This window comes from Sinocyclocheilus grahami, unplaced genomic scaffold, assembly GCF_001515645.1.
Source record: "Sinocyclocheilus grahami isolate Dianchi unplaced genomic scaffold, SAMN03320097.WGS_v1.1 scaffold3.1, whole genome shotgun sequence".
NCBI lineage: Eukaryota > Metazoa > Chordata > Actinopteri > Cypriniformes > Cyprinidae > Sinocyclocheilus > Sinocyclocheilus grahami.
The window spans coordinates 138960-157959 of NW_015505182.1; the positions used below are offsets into that span (position 1 = coordinate 138960).

Consider the following 19000-nt stretch of genomic DNA (forward strand, 5'->3'; position numbering starts at 1 on the left):
GGCCTCCACGCAAGATCTCCCCCCGTGGGGTCAAAATGATCACAAGAACTGTGAGCAAAAATCCCAGAACCACACGGGGGGACCTAGTGAATGACCTGCAGAGAGCTGGGACCAAAGTAACAAAGGCTACCATCAGTAACACACTGTGCCGCCAGGGACTCAAATCCTGCAGTGCCAGATGTGTCCCCCTGCTTAAGCCAGTACATGTCCAGGCCTGTCTGAAGTTTGCTAGAGAGCATTTGGATGATCCAGAAGAGGATTGGGAGAATGTCATATGGTCAGATGAAACCAAAATAGAACTTTTTGGTAAAAACTCAACTTGTCGTGTTTGGAGGAGAAAGAATGCTGAGTTGCATCCAAAGAACACCATACCTACTGTGAAGCATGGGGGCGGAAACATCATGCTTTGAGGGTGTTTTTCTGCAAAGGGACCAGGACGACTGATCCGTGTAAACTAAAGAATGAATGGGGCCATGTATCGTGAGGTTTTGAGTGAAAACCTCCTTCCATCAGCAAGGGCATTGAAGATGAAATGTGGCTGGGTCTTTCAGCATGACAATGATCCCAAACACACCGCCCGGGCAACGAAGGAGTGGCTTCGTAAGAAGCATTTCAAGGTCCTGGAGTGGCCTAGCCAGTCTCCAGATCTCAACCCCATAGAAAATCTTTGGAGGGAGTTGAAAATCTGTGTTGCCCAGCGACAGCCCCAAAACATTACTGCTCTAGAGGAGATCTGCATGGAGGAATGGGCCACAATATACCAGCAACAGTGTGTGAAAACCTTGTGAAGACTTACAGAAAACGTTTGACCTCTGTCATTGCCAACAAAGGGTATATAACAAAGTATTGAGATTAAATTTTGTTATTGACCAAATACTTATTTTCCACCATAATTTGCAAATAAATTCTTTAAAAATCCTACAATGTGATTTTCTGGATTTTTTTTTCTCATTTTGTCTCTCATAGTTGAGGTATACCTATGATGAAAATTACAGGCCTCTCTCCTCTTTTTAAGTGGGAGAACTTGCACAATTGGTGGCTGACTAAATATTTTTTTCCCCCACTGTATATACTAACAAGCAAGACAAATTTCTTCCTCAGTGTCATTGCTGGCCTCAGATCAGTGAGAGATGAGGACATTGCAATCACTCTTGGTGTGGCATCCTATCAGCTCGTGGTGTGTGTTAAGCGGTAAGGGGTACAGAGACGACTTAACACATGAAGGGGCTGGATCCAGAGGTTTTGTGTGTGTATGCTGGGAGTCCTATGTAATTATCCGCACTCAGTCTTGCGATGAATCACACCATACCCGTAATTAGAACCAATAAGCTCATTTATTTATAGATAATTAAAAACCTCCCAGTGTTTCCATGGACAGAGATGCTGCACAAGTGATGCATGTAAAAACATGATGTAGGATTGAGAGAAACTAGTGTGTGCATTAAAAAAAAACTCTAGACTTGACTCTTGCCTTGCCTGTGACAGCAGAAATAAACTTAATCTACAGATGGTTCTGATCATTACTGCAAGAGTCATTTTCACTAGGACAAAAAGATTCAAGCCCATCTTATATCCCTACATGGCTCCACGACTTAATTTCAAAGCTGTAAATGGGCAAGTTGCCACTATCATGCCTTAACATAATATTGCCCTCGTCATCAACTCAAACCATTAAGACACAGGCTTTTTTATCAGCTCAAAGTGAGCTTATTGTTAGAGATGCAACTATGAAAGTCAGATAGACTCTAGTATTTAAGACTGGGTTAAAAACAGAGCATCTGACTGTATTGCAGTGGTGGGGCGTCAGGGCCAGCAAAGCCTTCTCTGCTGGCCTAAACACGATCAGAATCACTGATTTAGTTTTAATATATTTTTCCATGAATGTGTATTAAATTATTTCCAATAGTCTATTCTCTTCAGTTCATAGCTTTTATCTTGGTTGCACTGCTTCCAGCAGTGTATGTTTATATTAGAGCTTTTATCCAATCATATTTCAGCAATCGTGTTGCCAGGGTCAAAGAAATCTGCCTTAAGGCCTTCAGAATCCACAGTGCAGGCGTCTGTTAGCTTAAATTGTAAATGGAAAGAGGATGACAACTGATTCAGCAAGCAGCAATGGTTCTACACACCAATTAATTTCCATGAATTTAAATTTCCAGGACTTTTTCAGTTGGTTTATGATTACTCAATAAGGACTTTTAAATATAATTAATATGAAATCCCCAAAATCAGTTTCTACACGATGAAATATTAACAATCACAGCAACTGGAAAGAAATTTCCTTGAACTTTTTTTTTAATTTCATGACTCTATGACTTGTGTAAATTCCCTAAAAATCCCAGGCTAGAATTTACCAGCTATTATTTTTGTTCCCCTTGGTCCACTCATAATGATGCCAAGCCGACATGCTTAACAGAAAAAAATAACCACATAGTTGTGGACATATAGAAAGGATGATTTTTAATCACACTGTAGAAGGGAACAGATATAAAATGGATCGTACCACTCAAAAAAGCCAGCAGGAATCATTTTAACCTAATTAAAGTCATGCGTTCCATTATAGAATTATATATGCCATCTAATTGGAGGGAAGCTGACGTCAATTCTGCGCTGATCCAATATCATAATAAAAAACAGCACAATCGCCTGTCATGTACTTATTTTACCACCTTTAGTGGATTTAGGTCAGTTTGTCCCTCCACCAATGAGGCTATTCCGGTCCACACTTTCACATAGTGCTTGACACTCTGCAAATAATCCATCATCATCACATGATAATCACAGTCAATACAATTTCATTACATGAAATGTGGTGGGTTGGCCCAGTCACGACAAGCCACCCCCAAATGCTTGTCATGTCTTGTCATTATGAATGGAGGCTTGAAGTATCTCCAGCCCATGTGAAGCATGTAATTTTGGCACTATGGACAAACGCAATAGTATTAGCAAATAGCAAACTGGACAATTTCGCTCACCTCAGGACGAACAGGGTCTTCAATGCCCACAACACAGATGCAGGTCAGGTCATTCAGAATGTCAGCCTCGTTGTCCCAGTCTGGCTCTGTTGTGAAGTCCCTCATGGCTACACAAATGGTCCTTAACCCGTCACAGGCCATTGGCTCGATCACTTTCCGCACCATCTCATCCCGATCTTTGGCCTTGAAGACACGTGGCTGGCCTGAAGCATCAAGGATATGGGAACACCTGACAGAAAAGAGAAAAGTTTAATAACCACTCAAAACTACTACTACTACATTTTGCTTTAAAGGAGGAAGATGCAACAAAGGAGAAAACAGAGGAGAAATGGAAAAAAGGGATCATATCATTTTTTCTATTATCTTATTCCCTTCACCTCTATTTAATTTTTTTTTTTTTGCTGTTGTGCCTTTAAGAAGCACCCCCTTAATGCTTCAGGTTTGTAACACTGAAAAACCAAAAACTTCAGAACTCATTCTTACTGCAGTCTTTTTGGACTGAAAGTTGTTTTCCCACTATATCAAACTCCTTTATCTCTAAACAAAGATTAAGTAAAATTTTATTTCTTATGATATGACCCCTTTAAGAGCTTGAGAATTAATTTAGCATACTTGCGCAGGACAATCTCAGAGGCACCCTTGCTGTACATTCGGAAGCCGGGACCACTGGTGTTCTTTAGTACGGTACTCATGCTCTTTCGGGAGGAGTTGAACGTGTACACCTTATAAAGTTTTTCCTCAGGAACTTCATCTCTAATAGGCTGATAGTCTCTCTTCAGGTCCAACACCATACCAAGAAGGGCACACTCCGTCTTATTACCCACATGCCTTGGCAGACCTCCCTCCTTCTCTGAAGGCTATGGGAAAGAAAGATAGATCGTAAATAACAGGTAAGAAAAGTTCAAAAACTATACATTAGATATTGTCATTCTATATGTATAGTTTTATCTATATAGTTTATCAAATTAATTGCATTTAAATCACACATATTGATATTTTCTGAGACACAACCCCCAAATTTAAATAACTGAAACATTGTGGCAGAAGAGTAAAGCACTGAATAGACATCACAAAAATGGCTGCAGAAGTCCATATATTGTTTTTCAACAACAAGTTTTTCTCTGCCTGACGACAATCAATTTCGCTAACGGTTTGAGTTGTCCATCGGTTTGATGAAGCCTAAGTAGTAGTTCAGACTACGGTCATTATTTATATACTACTATACTTTTTATTTTATTTTATTATTATTATTATTATTAGTTTTCATTTTAACTTTGATGTCATATGCTCGTCATTTTTTTATTACTGTCTACAGATAATTTATTATTTCAGTTTTAGACCAGTTTTTGTTAATTTTAAGTAAATTTAGTGCTTTACGCTGAGTTGTCCATCGGTTTGATGAAGCCTAAGTAGTAGTTCAGACTACGGTCATTTATATACTACTATACTTTTTTTATTTTTTTATTATTATTATTATTATTAGTTTTCATTTTAACTTTGATGTCATATGCTCGTCATTTTTTTATTACTGTCTACAGATAATTTATTATTTCAGTTTTAGACCAGTTTTTGTTAATCTTAAGTAAATTTAGTGCTTTAACAAAGTTAGTTGTCAAAGGGCAAATTTATATACTACTATACTTTTTATTTTATTTTATTATTATTATTATTATTAGTTTTCATTTTAACTTTGATGTCATATGCTCGTCATTTTTTTATTACTGTCTACAGATAATTTATTATTTCAGTTTTAGACCAGTTTTTGTTAATTTTAAGTAAATTTAGTGCTTTAACAAAGTTAGTTGTCAAAGGGCAACATTTCTAATATTTGTGAAGTGTTTCATCGAATATATTAACATTTTATTTTATTTCAGCTTAAGTTAACAAAAATGTTTTTAATATAGTACAGTAGTCAACATTTGAAGTGGATCAAAACCTTTCATCAAAGTTGTCCTAAAACAAAAACAATACCCATTCTTGTCTTAGGACATCTTTGATCAACTTTTTTGATCCACTTCAAATGTTGACTACTGTAGTTTTAGTTAACGGTAATAATCCTGGTTCAGAACTGTTGCTCTATGTACACATGCAGACTAATGTCTATGAGCATTGTGTTTTTCTGCATCTACATGTTTAAAACAACACACTAAGTAGTACAACTTTCTTCACAATACATCAAGTCCCCTGCATTTGGTTCCATTCTGCTATGCTTTGTCTAGCCATCTTAACTCAAGAAAATGCCTTATGCAAATGACTCATTAGTCATTTTGTGCTGTCCTGCTCTTGGTAAGTGTGTTTTGGCTGGGGCTGACTGTGGACTTCTAATTTGACAACCCTATAATTAATAAATAAACAGAAAACAAAACAGATCATTTATTCATCTGTATCTCATTTGCGTATGGCTAATTCTTACCAGGATCTTGGTAGTGTAGGCTGAGTTTATGGAGATGCTGTTCACCAGTACCTCCAGAGTCTCTGAATTAATGGCCTCTGGTTCAGGAATGCTTTTATAGTGTGTGTCACCTATGTAAGCCTGCACCACCGTCATGCGATTCATAGTCAGCGTTCCAGTTTTGTCAGAGCAGATGGCTGTGGCATTACCCATGGTCTCACAGGCATCCAGGTGCCTCACCAGATTGTTGTCTTTCATCATTTTCTGTTAAGGAAAACAGGAATTAATGTGGTTATACTTGGGGAAAGGAGTGTGCTTTAGCCCTCAAACATAGATTAGCACAAATGTAAAGAATCAAGCAACATTTACTGACTTATATCCCCCTGAACACCCTCAAGACATCAACAAATTACAGGTTTGAGTTGGCAAACTAACCCAGAGGCTCTCACCTTGACTGAAAAAGCCAGAGAGATAGTGACAGCTAGAGGCAGCCCCTCAGGCACAGCTACCACAAGCACGGTCACACCAATAATGAAAAACTTCACAAAGTATTGAATGTAGATTGGAGTGCACTCTGCCGTCCACTCACGGCCCTGGACACCGAACGTATCAATGACAAAGAACAGGATAAGTATGATGACGGTCACCGCAGACATGATGAGACCTGCCGGAGGAGAGGGGATTTCAAAACCAATATGGCAGAGGGAAAAAAGCCTCCTGACTTGAGTTCATAAAAGCAACAGCTGTGGCCTGATGTGCTCCATCTGAATGTTATTTGATTGGGTAACTCTAGGAAATAGGATAATTAGGTGGAACACAGCCCAAAGGGACAAGCTTGTTTCCATACTGGGTGACACAGTTTCTTTAAGCAGTAAGTAAAACAAACCATGGGAACCAAATGAACTAATTTACGGAAATGACGTCTGAAGAAATGCATGTGCTTTTGAACACATGGCTAATTAGTATAAATATTTTGCTTTAAAGCTGCACTTTGTTTGCTATGGCAAATATGCCAGTCATCTTAGAGTCATCTGATGTAGCTATAGATCATTTGAAACATGTTTTCCAAAGTTATCTTGATTTCTCGGTTTAAAAAAATACCTTTAAACTAAATTCATAAAAATAGAGATATGATATATAAATTTTTTTAAATTTAAATATCTTAGAGCCTTTTAAATCATATTAAATTTCACAACATATATCAGGAGGAATCATTTCAGCCTAACAGCTGTCTAGTAGACTCATAATGCGAATCAATCAATGTCAAATGTGAATCAGTTTTAGAAAACAAATTCACAGGGGGGAAAAAAGACTCAAACCTACCAACTCTAATATTGTTTTTGATACTGAAGTTTAAAGCAACAAAGTATCAACGACAAAATCAAAGCATGATAAAAAACTGTTGGGAAAGTGATATTTAACCATTACTGAGATGGTATATGGTATACACGTTTATTGGGCACCCTTGACACCCAGTTGTGCGGTTTTCTAACCTGCTTTTCCAATCTGAACAGCTAGCCTGGTCAGCTTGCCCTGCAGGACCGACTTTTCTTTCTTGGTGACGTTGACCTTCTTTTTCTCCTTTTCTTCTTTCTCCTCCTTCTCCTCTGACTCCGCACCTTCCTCGCTCTTCAGCGGTTGGATCTCCAGAGCAATGCCATCCTGGGTCTTAGCTGTGGGGGTTGATTTTTAAGGAGTGGTTATGGGAACAAGGGAGGAACATGCCAAAAAAGGATGGAGGGAGATGAGAGGCAGGGGGAATGGGGAAAAAGGGAAGAGGGGAGAGAATGGGCAGTTCAGTAACAGCTAGAGGGCAAGTCATACAGTGGGTTCCTAGAGAATTATACAGAAGAACCATATCAGAAGCGCTTGATTAATGTTAGTTGACTTTGCTTGAGTGAACCTGGGCTGGCAAAGAGAGAGCTCTAAATTCACAGAGCCATTCCCCGGCAGGTTAAGGTGGGCACAGTGAATTGACAGTGACTTGAGTATGACCCAAGCAGCACACAAGACGTTTCCATTGGCACTGAACAATGAGCTACTCGTTTATAATACCATTATAAATATAAAATAAACTATTAGGTGTGTAAACCTCAAATAGCAATGAAAATGTCTTCTCTATTTTATTATCCGATTAGTTGAAATTAAATTTGCCTTTTATTTCTCTTATGGTTGTTTTACTGTGCCAGCATGGCTCCTCTGGAGGTTGCATCTGTTGATGTTCAACCCACTTTAAAACAACTTACTGGACTTTTGCAATATTGTATTACAAATAACTGCACCAAACTGAAATAGACATAAGGGAACTATACATTTATCGAAAAAATACATTATCAAGGCAAACCAGCTGCTAGTTAAAAGAAATGTTGGGAACTTTGATAGTTTTAATTCAATTATGCTACTTGCAGGGATAAAATGACATATTATATTACCCAATTTCCCACTGAAATAGAAACTTAATGGAGTCGAAGATCCAATTCAGCTACTTTGCTGTGGATAGACATTGATCCCTCACCCCCAATTCCCATTAAGTCTCCATTTTAAAAGATACAAAGAGGCCAAGTCGTTTTCATTTTGCAGTTAGCAAACATGGTGTGCAACATGCTGAAACTCTGTAGTGGTGGAGTTTGAGAAACAGTCCAAGAGCCTACCTGACCACCAGTCACAACAAACAACTGACCAGAACTGACAGAGCTGACCAGAACGACCACACATGAAACGGGGATTGATGGACGGACTGACTGTCTGACTGACAACACGAACAGATGCACGCACGACGAACAAGAGAGTGATTTACAATCAACTTAAAAACAGAAAAAACGGTCCAAACAGCCAGAAATACAACCACCACGAGAAAAACAAGGACCAAGAGGAAGACGAAAAAGATCAGAGAGAATCTGGTTTATTTTTCCGCTCCCAAAAGAGAGAGTACGTTACCAGAGAAAGAGGTTATAGGAGAAAGAAAAGGTCAAATTTTGACCAAGAGAAGAGTGTACGAGACAGCATGAAGTCCTGAGCCACACCCTAGAAAGAAGCAACAGTGAGAAAAACAAAGAGCTAAAGTAAAGGAACGGACAAAAACAACAATCCACAGCCGGTCCATTTTGCAAGGGTGCAACTCCCACATAAGCCACGCCCCTAAGCATTACATTCACATCATAAACCATCTGTGAAGCTAGGAACACATTGTACTGGGCAATGTGCATCTGTACAAAAGCTCACGGATGCATATAAACAATAAATAAGTCAACGTGAGACCCTGTTCGTAACACACTGTTCTTGCTATGCATTTCAGAGTGCAAAAAGGACAATAAATCTTTTTTTTTTAAGTGTTGGACTTAATTTTATCCGTCCAGAATTGATTAGAGTGTGAAAAGCGGGTGTTTCATACAAGACAATACCATAGAGCAAGACCTGAACATGATTAAATCTTCTAAAATAGCTTTTTGGCTAACACTTAAAGACCAGGGGAAGACATACATACATACTCAGTGTTAAACCAATACCAGCTTGTGTGCTTGAGACCAAGGGCAAAAGGAAGGAGATCTGTGCAGACAAAATGAGCAGTTCTGTCTGGAGCAGATTGCTCAGTCCCCGAGCACTACAGGGGGTGGGGCTGGGGAGGGATTGTTGGGGTCACCCAGGGCAGAGTGGGCACACTCTGAAACACAGTACAAATGTTCACAGATGACCCAGCCAAGCACACAGAGATAGTTGCCTTCTGAAAGGGAGAGGTATCTAAATGTCACATTAGTCAAAATTTAGATCTACATAAGAAAAATTGATACATGCAATCATTAGTGTTGCCAATGTAAACATTCACGTATGACATTAAACAATGTTTTATGCAGAGTTTATCAAATCCAGTCCTTTAAACAAAAAGGCATTTGAAGTTTTTATGGTGGAAATTAAATATTAAAGTATGTTCGAAATACTATGTACGAGCAGAAAACATTGCAGATAATAGGGATGGGTAGGATGGTCGACTAGCTGTCAAACCATCAGCTACTCTAGTCAACGACTTTGACTAATTTGTCTAGATTTAAAAACGTTCTCTTTCATTGTTGCAATGCATCTCTCACTATGACATATTACAAACCTGTAAGTGAACGCTGACTGCACTACACTGAGAAAACGTAAGTAATGTAAAAAATATATATTATTTCAGAAAAAATTTGAGAATGACGTAAAAAAAAAAAAAAAAAAAAAAAAAATTATTTTGAAACTACTTTTAGATTCATCGCAGTTATTTAAATCAACTGACAAACTCTGTATAAAGAGGAGCTGCAGAATTGCAAAGTCTTCTGGCTGCTTAGTGCCGTTTCCAGCAGGTGAGAGTTGCACCCTTTTATAGGTAAAGCAAGGCGAGAAGCTCCCCCGGGCTCAGCAGGAAGAGGTAAGCAACAGCGTGAAAGACAGAGAGAGAAAGTGAGCAAGTGAGTGAGTGGGACTGACACGAGACTCCGAGACTTGCTGCTGAATGGGGAGGGGGGAGGAGGAGAGGGGAGAGGGAGTGGGTAAGGTTACCTTTGTTGCGATTTTCGGGGGGTCCTTGTTTTTTACCTGTTTAAAACGAGAGAGAGAGGGCGGAGGGCTGATATAACATGGCTCAAAGTAAATAAACCAAAGACAGAAGAAGAAAAGAAAGAAACACAACAACAAAAGAATAAAAACTAGATAAGTAACAATACATTACATGAGTATATGTGGGATTGGATGTGTCATCTATAGAAAAAGACAAGGACTGGAGGGGCTTTATGCAGGGTACGCTGACGGCTCGGTCATTGCTTTTGACTGTGGCATACAGCTGACAAAACCTCCTTACAATTTAGCGGTTTCATAAAATGTCAGATTTTTGTTCGCTTGCATCATGAACTATGATAATGCCAACAGGATTTGGCTAAAACCAAAAGGCAGTTCTCTGAATTTCCATTGGCAAACACATTAGACAAAAATATATTTTTGAACATGAGGGGAAAGGGATAAATTACAGCAATTATCTAACTAAAAGACAATGACTTAATTGTCATTATAACAAAAATAAAGGAATCAAAATATTCAACGTTTTAGAGCTGCTCTTTTAGCTTTTAAGGCAGTGAGAGAGGAAACCATTTAGACCAGTCTGACTGCTGAATTATGTGGCGACCCAACAAACAGAAACATGAAAAAGACACTGTGAGCTGACAGTAGATGTTTTTTTTTTAGGAGTACCAGGAGAGCCAGTGAATGCAGTAGGGACATACTGCAGACTCAGTTGGAGGTGGAATAAGACGACAGGTATGACTGTTCCTTTGACTGTTCAAATTATCATGATCCTTTATTTCAGTGTTATGCATGTAACATTTACGAAGACATTTTTTAGCCAATTAGAAATAACTAGCTCAAATTTAGCTTAAACTAACAGAAAAAATGGAGAAAAACAATATCAAAATAAAAACTAAGATAAAAGAGTAAGTACCACGGAAAGTGACTCAAGGGACACTGTACGTCTCCACCGACATACTGTGATTATTCCCCAAATAAAAGTCGAATTTAAAACTTGGCAGAGGATTTTAGAGCAGCGGGAGCTTTGGGGGAGGAAGACAATTCAGCAAATCATGTGAACATCTCTTACCTTTGGCAGGCTGATGGTAGGTAACCTCCCATCTAGAGAGGTAGACCGTTTACTCACTCAAAGAGAGAGGGGAGTTATCCAAATGAGAATGAAAGTATGTTCGTTTCTCACCTTTCTTCATCTTCTTCTCCTCATCCTCACTGCCGGCGCCCAAGAGGGTAAAAATTATTCCAGTCTGAGAATTCAGGCCCACGGCAGAGACCACCATTCGGCCAGATCCCTCCATCACATGAGTTCCTTAGAGAAAGCAGAAGGAATGGTCGTGATGATACTAGTCAACAGTCCCATCATCATCATCATGGAATTTCATTTTTCTTAATAGCAATTTCAATATCAAAGCAATAACTAGCATAAAAACTAGTTAGACAGTAACGGAATTAATTGCAATTACTGGCTTATACATTCTTTGAGCAAATTCAGTGATAAAGCTAATTAAACTCAGTGAATGGTTTAGTATTTTCTAGTCAGTACTACTATTTGATTAATATAAATAAACTGTGATTTTTAATTTTTTTTTAAATGACAGTAGCATGGTAGAAACTAGGGGCTAAAGCTAAAGTAAGGTATTAAATCCGACATCATGAGTCAATGTTTCCAGGTCTAAATGCTCTTCTGAATCCCAAAAGCAAACAACAAACAGTGCTAAAATATAGTCACTTTGTACTGTAGTACTACTGAATAAAACATGATCCTAACCTTCATCTCCATAACAAAAATATCAGCTGGCAGAGAGTGATTCATCTTTTCTGATTCATTACAATATTGGTGTTTGGGATACCATGAGCCCAGAGACTGTACTGTAAACCATGAGTTTTAAAGCTTAAAGGTGCTATAAATGAATATTGCTCATCAACAGCTTTTGAGAGGGTATTCCCATTTAAGATGAAGGAGTCTTGGACCCAGAAATAGTATTGTCACACCTTAATAAGCGGTTTGTATGCTTGAGCGAGGCACTTAACAACAAGGCTGCTCTAGGGGGATTGTTTCTGTAGTGAACTGTAAGTTGCTTTGGATGAAAGCATGTGCTAAATGACTGCTTACGTTCTAAATGACAATACTTCAAACTAAAGCAAAGCAGCTGAGTGGCTTCAAAAAAAAAAAAAAGTAAGGCCTTCATGTCTATTCCACTGAAGTGGGGTCCAAAAGTTATTTGATATGATTTCAAAATTACAAATTATATTACCAGAATAATAATTTGATAGGAGAACAAAAAACATGTTTGATAATACATTTTTTAAAACATGTATTTTTGAATTTTTTGCTTTTAATACTTTGTTGTCGTTTCTTTTTTTTCATATTTAATCCGAGATTGTGGCCTCTTTTGTGCCCTACAACAGAAGTTAACAAGGGGATGTAACCAAGGAAAAAAGACAATCTATCTCACCAGAAAGGAGCATGGGGTCCTTCTCCAGAGATTTGCGGACATGATCGGACTCCCCAGTCAGAGAGCTTTCATCAATCTTCAGGTCGTTACCCTGGATCAAGATACCATCAGCTGGGAGAAGGTCACCTAATGGAAAAGAACATGGGGCGGTGAATGACTGTGGGATGACTTGGAGACAGAGGAAGAGAAAGACACATTCAGCAATTCAGCAAGAGGAGAGGAGCAGAGGCTGATTTGGAGACCATGACGACAGATCTCTCCTGTGGCTCTTGGACACCCTACGCGTCGCCCACGTTGCAGGCACCATGAGCAACAGCGCAGTGACTCACGCAAGCCAGTAAGCATGAGTCATGAGCCATGCTTTTGTGTCTCAGAGAAGACTGGCAGTCACATGTGATCCATCAAAACCGCTGATGAATTCAATGAGGAACTCGCCTCTTAGGTTTAATAAAAAGGCAAAGTGTTCTGGGGGGGAAAACTAAATGCCACAGCACTCATAAAACACAAATATGGCAGAGATCGCTGGATACAGTGACGTGTCACATCTAGTTCTGTCACACTGTGGAAATAAATCAACAGGTTTACACCATATTTCCTGTGTTCTCAGACGTGAACTCTCACCGTATTTGATTTGTGCAATATCTCCCACAACGATTTCAGCCACTGGGATCTGGATAACCTGGCCCTTGCGGATGACGGTGAACTTCTGTTCCTGCTCGATGCGGCTCTGCAGCCCACGGAACTGCTTTTCTTTACTCCAATCATTGAAGGCGGTCACCAGCACCACGATAATGACTGAGAACAAGATGGCAGCACCTTCGATCCAGCCTGCCTGGGCCTCTCCCTCATCCTCAATACCCCCGGATGCTTGGCCACAGTCTGGAATTACATAAAGACACCAAGAGAAAATCAATCACTTACAACGTACTGTGCAAAAAAAATGGTATCTCGCCAATCTAAACTAACCGTAACCTTCAAACAGGTTCATACAACCTTTAGAGACCATTAAGGGTCCAAGCAATAACAACAGCAGCTACACGCTCATGTTTTTATCAGAGTCTCCTTTTTGGAAAGTTTCCTCTTGCCAGAAACATGTTTTATTGCAAATTTACACTTCATTGACCTAATTTCCTCCTGGAGAACTTGATGACTGTCTAAGGCCATCCTTGTGGTTTGAGCCATATGGGTAATAGGAAAAGTCTGCAGTCGCAGCCAAATTCAGTTCTCCGGCATTCAGAGCGGTGCTTTTGAACAAAAGTCCCAAATGAGGCCGTTATTAAAACATAAGACGCCAAAATGTTGAGTCACTAATAAAGTCGCAAAAACACTAGACTGCTTTCTGGACAGTACAAAAAAGGCCTTAGCTTTCCATAGATCATTAGAGTTTGTGATCCAAAGCTACCTAAACCTAACCAAGACTATTCAAAAAAGTTTGGGATCAAAAGTTTAGTTTTTTTTTTTTTTACTGACAGCCTGGAGTGCTTGTAGCCGATAAGCCCAGAATATTGAATGAGTTTTAGCCTTTGCTTTAATCAACCAGAAACTAGTACATGGGGTTTGGGCAAAATATAAATTTCTTTAAATGGATTTCGCACAGAAACCATTTTGAAACCAGGTTAGTCATTTTTCCTCTTTTATCTGTCTATGCTTGTGATTTCTTCCCCCACTTACTTATATATATATATTTTTTTTATATATATAAATAAATAAATAAAAAAATCCCTGGCAAGATGTCCTCTGCTCACAATCAATCCTCATTAAAAAATTGCAGACAGATCAGATATGATGGACTGCTTTCTACCAGCAGCAGGTCTTTGAAAAAACACTGAATCTTGTCAGTATCGCTAAATAAATTATTATGCAACAGAGGAACATGGGAGACGGCGAGAGCGTGTCCACATTCTTCCTCAGAGACGCAGCTGTCGACTGCCCAGTCTGTTGATAATTGACACTGCAGCAAGGCTTCCAGGGGGACAGAGAATAGAAAGCTAGCAGCTGAGATTTTAGATAAGAACCAGAGGATAGATACAATAAGAGCTTGGCCATATGGAGGATCATGGGCACCATGGGGGTTCATCTAAAGTGAAAATGTTAAAGTCCCATTTTGGGGGTGTCAATTTTATGGTTATTTACTGTAAATTATAAGATGTTCTTTTTCACTTACAAAAAGTGTAAATTTAACAGTATTTTGCTGTAAAATTACATGAAATGTCCCATTAGATCTGCTGTTTTTCACTGTATAGAGTAAGGGAGCTTTTACCACAGTATTTTTACAGTATTTACTATTACAATTATGATAATTTTTCAGCTCTCAGATCTCATTGACAAGTGAACTTATTCGTGCTTTGCACATTGTAACCATTTAAAACCAGCTGAAACCTGGTGCATCTTCACACAAGATTGAATATGTGCAAACATGAATAAGGAACCTGCAACATTTTGGTCTTTCACCTCTAAAAGAAACACTGTCCCAAAGTTACAAAGTTCATCTGCAGTGAAAAGTTGAGGCCCCATTCTGAGAAAGTCAGTTTTATGGTAAATTCAAAGATGGCTTGTTCTTTTTCACTTACAAACATGACAAATTGAACAGTATTTTGTTGCAAAATTTCATGGAATACCTCAATATATTTATTAAGTTTTTTCACCATATAGAGTAAGTGAACTTTTACTTTTACTGTAGCATTGTTACAGTCTTTTACAGTATTTTTTATTTAATTTATCTTTTTACAGCTGTCAGATCTTATTCAAACATGTAGTTATTCATCCTTTTGGTCTCCAACTTAGATTTTTAAGCACTGAAGCCCAATTTATACTTCTGCGTCGAACCTACATACGTCATAGCCTACGCATAGACGCACAACCTACGCCGTAGCCTGACGTGCACCTCTCCAAAAATCTAACAGCGCGTCAATTCTACGCGGACCGCAAGCGCTATGCTTGGTCTGTGAGAACCCCTCCCTCCGTATGTACTTGAGGTTTGTGTGCACTTTAATATATTTTAATGTTACACCTTCTTATATTAGATAAAACAAAGCAAAGAACAAGTGTCTTTTATTATATAATTTATTATGTATCATTTATTATACTACATAGCATTATACATCAGTAGTTGTCCGCAACAAACAATGTTTATCTGCCTTGGTACAAGTCCTTGTGGAGATTTGAAAGAATGCCATCGTCTCCTGTTCCGTTGTTGTCTCCTTTTTGTAGTTTTAAATAATGATTTAACAATTTGATATTTATTTGCCGCCGTCATGGCTATAATGCTTCTCCAACGAGCTGCTTCTTCTTTGGCTTTTGCCGTGGTACTGTGGGTTACACCAGCAACATGCCCGTGGACACTGCAGACTAGCAGTTTGCATGTGTGTACTGCACATCGACACGGACAACAATGCAGAATTATAAATGAAAACTGACGCATAGCCTACGCCGTAAAGGCTATGGCGTAGGTCCGACGCAGAAGTATAAATCAGCCTTTAGTGGTCCTGGCCAAACTTCCACAGACAGAGCGCATCCTGAGCGAGATCCAGTTCCCAGACTAAAAAAAGTGTGTAAACTTATTGAGATCAGAGCATATCAACCAGTAATTACATTCCCAGTAACCGACAGTAGAAAGTTCAGAAATTAATGGTATGCGATTTATGACAGAATAGTCGCACAACTGATCGTTTATTTTTTCCTCACGTGTCTCACCACAATTATTTAAATGGGACACATTTCAAGTGACAGGAAAAAAACACGGAAAATTTAAATGAACATCAGAAAAGCAGCACGTGCATTTCTGGTTAAATGAAAGGCCATCTAGGGCTGTGACAGTGGCAGATTTTTACCACCACGGTGTTAATGGACCAACTACCGCTGGTGGAGCGGTGTTGATATATATATAAAAAAAATAATAATTATATATAGATATATATATTTTAGTGGTGTCAAAATTAGCGCATTAACGCAGGGGCGGGGCTAGGGTTAGTTCAACTGCTGCTTCTGTCACTTTTTTCTCTTGACAAGAACTGCATTTATTCAGTCAAGGAACGAATGAGAATGGGAGACGTTTCAGGAGCTTGCTCCTCTACACTTCGGTGACAGGCGCTAGTCAAGCAAGCGCGGACACGGTACTGTGCTCGAAGCGCGTGCTCTTCGCCTGTATCCTTTCATATCAAAGCACGAAATAAACTACGTGCATGCAATGCCGTGGTCAGTTAAGTCATGAAGTTACCAAAAAGGTGATTAAAGCTGCCTTAAAACTGTGCATGCATGTAATATATTTTATATGAGTCACATTTAAGAACATGTCTCTGAAATGGTTTTCAAAACTGTCCTGGAGTCTCACTCATCTAACACACCCGATTTAACTCGTCAGCTCGTGTTTATTTTAGCACCTCAGTCAGTGAATAATACACAGCCTGCAAAACACTAAAATAAATATCAATTAAATAATACAATTAAACAAGAAAGTAGCCTAAATAAGAAAGTTAAATACACCCAGTCTACAGGACGCGAGTTGCGCGGCGCGACAACATACCATAAAACTCCTTATAATCAGTGATGCTACACTGGATGCGGCACGACACGACATGACAAATCCCCGACAGTAAACTGCCTCGTTCTATTTATGAGGTACAGAGTTCAAATGTTCTGTGTAGACACTAGACGGACTCAACCTGTTGCGACGCGGCGGTGTCGCGTCCGGTGTAGACACGGTTCACTGTTCCGCTACTGTTATTACTCTTGTATACAAAACTTCGTATTATGCTTGTGATAGAGTGCGTGACGTCACGTGCACTACCGCCGGTGGCAGTAGATAACCGCAGTACGCGGTTGTCACGGCCACCGTCACAGCACTAAGGCCATCAATTGCGGACACTTAAAACGGGAAGCATCGCCATTCAAATCAGCAGCAAGAGTCAAAGTTCCACAGTTTAGTAAACGCAGGCAACCTCTTTAAGTTTTTCTTCACTGTGCTGTATTAACACAATGCGTTGCAATATGGTAGCGCATTGTTTTGATGCATAGGCTACATCCCTAAAAGATTAGTTAGGGTTAGGGTTAGGAAAATTCTGAAATTTTCCTAACCCTAAAATTCTGTTGTCATTTAATCACACTCATGTGGTCAAAAACCTGTGACTTTATATATATATATATATATATAGGGTGTTTTTTTTTTAATAATAACTTTGTTTTTGACTTGTATATGCACAAAAAAACCATTGTGTGCTTTTTTTTGCTTTTTTTCCCTTGCCCCCCCTGACTCAGAGTCAAATGTCACCCATGTGGAGGATGACATACAAGTCCTTATTGACTTACTTATTAAAGGGATAGTTCACCCAAAACTGAAAATTCTGTTGTCATTTAATCACACTCATGTGGTCAAAAACCTGTGACTTTATATATATATATATATATATAGGGTGTTTTTTTTTTAATAATAACTTTGTTTTTGACTTGTATATGCACAAAAAAACCATTGTGTGAAAAATCTTGTTTTATGTTCCACAGAAGTCACGAAAGATTGGAATGGCATGAGGGTGAGTAAATTATCATGTTCCTTTTTACATAACAGATTTCCACTTGTCCATTGCATATTAATTTATTAAATAGCTGGACATTATAATTTGATTGTGCCTTTAGTGTAGCACTCTCAGCTGCATTAAGCAGTGGTTTAAAACCATTCTCAAAACCATTCTCCATAAAAATCAGCAACAAAAAAATAAAAATGGCTGCTTATAAGCATCGTTGTGACCAAATATTTCTCTATCAGCGGGGTCCTGTTTGGTAATCAAGCAATCCTTCAGTTTGCCCTCTACTCTAAACATGCTGAAGGTCAAAATTGATTTTCCAGAGATTGCCCCCTCTCTTTATTTCTCCCCGCCTATTTATCTCTTGGTGCACTAACGGTCCATTCCAGGCCAGTCTGTGAGTGATTTATATATGTGTCGACATTTACGGGAATTAGGCCGAAAGCATCCTGGCCCTCTGAGTGGAATTTAGCACCAAAGTTGCAAAATTGCGACAAGACGTCATACTTAATCAAATAGACTGTAGTTCCTAATATGGTGTAATAGCTCATTTGTATTTCCTACCACTAGATGGCAGACATGTAGTACTTCGATTCTAGACCAAAATTACGTCACCTTCCTATTCAAAGTGTTTGAGGAAAGAGCAGAGCAAGTGAGCTATCGTGTCATTGATGCGGAAGCACTTCAGTTCATAGCGTGCGGGTAAGCTGTGAGATTTTTGTGAGAGAAAATCGCCAAATGGCTAATAAAAAGTTGTACCGTGAGGATGTGTTGCAAATGTTATTCGCCGATTCTGACTCTAAAGGGGAATATTTGCCTTTTGGAAATGACGATCGGTCGTCTAATAATCGTGCTTCTCCCGGTACATCTTTGCAGCGCAAGGCGCGACTGTTCACGAAGCACAAACAAGTGATTATTTCGACCCTTTGCCCAACGGGGATGGGGTGGCAGGGCAATATCTAATATTTCCTGAATGTTACTGATGAACTAGGGCTGTGTATCACCAGCAAAGTCACGATACGATATGTATCACGATACAGAGGCCACGATACGATACATGACTGCACTGAATTTCACCTCAGCAGAATTTAGAAAAACAGCTGTTTATTAAACACTGCA

The 19000-nt window shown here is 39.0% G+C and overlaps 1 protein-coding gene across 1 annotated transcript in view; it reads right to left on the minus strand.

Moving 5' to 3' along the window:
* The window catches only part of LOC107581266 (plasma membrane calcium-transporting ATPase 1-like), a 46750-nt gene extending 33379 nt beyond the window's left edge, over positions 1-13371 (minus strand). The window contains exons 1-10 of the mRNA XM_016266771.1: positions 13332-13371; positions 12987-13244; positions 12366-12491; positions 11093-11218; positions 9895-9930; positions 6861-7040; positions 5817-6031; positions 5389-5631; positions 3588-3832; positions 2976-3204 (exon numbers count right to left, since the gene is read on the minus strand). Coding sequence (XP_016122257.1) covers positions 2976-3204; positions 3588-3832; positions 5389-5631; positions 5817-6031; positions 6861-7040; positions 9895-9930; positions 11093-11218; positions 12366-12491; positions 12987-13244; positions 13332-13371 — 1698 coding nt within the window. The remainder of the gene's footprint in view (positions 1-2975; positions 3205-3587; positions 3833-5388; positions 5632-5816; positions 6032-6860; positions 7041-9894; positions 9931-11092; positions 11219-12365; positions 12492-12986; positions 13245-13331) is intronic.
* Between the last annotated feature and the right edge of the window lie 5629 nt (positions 13372-19000).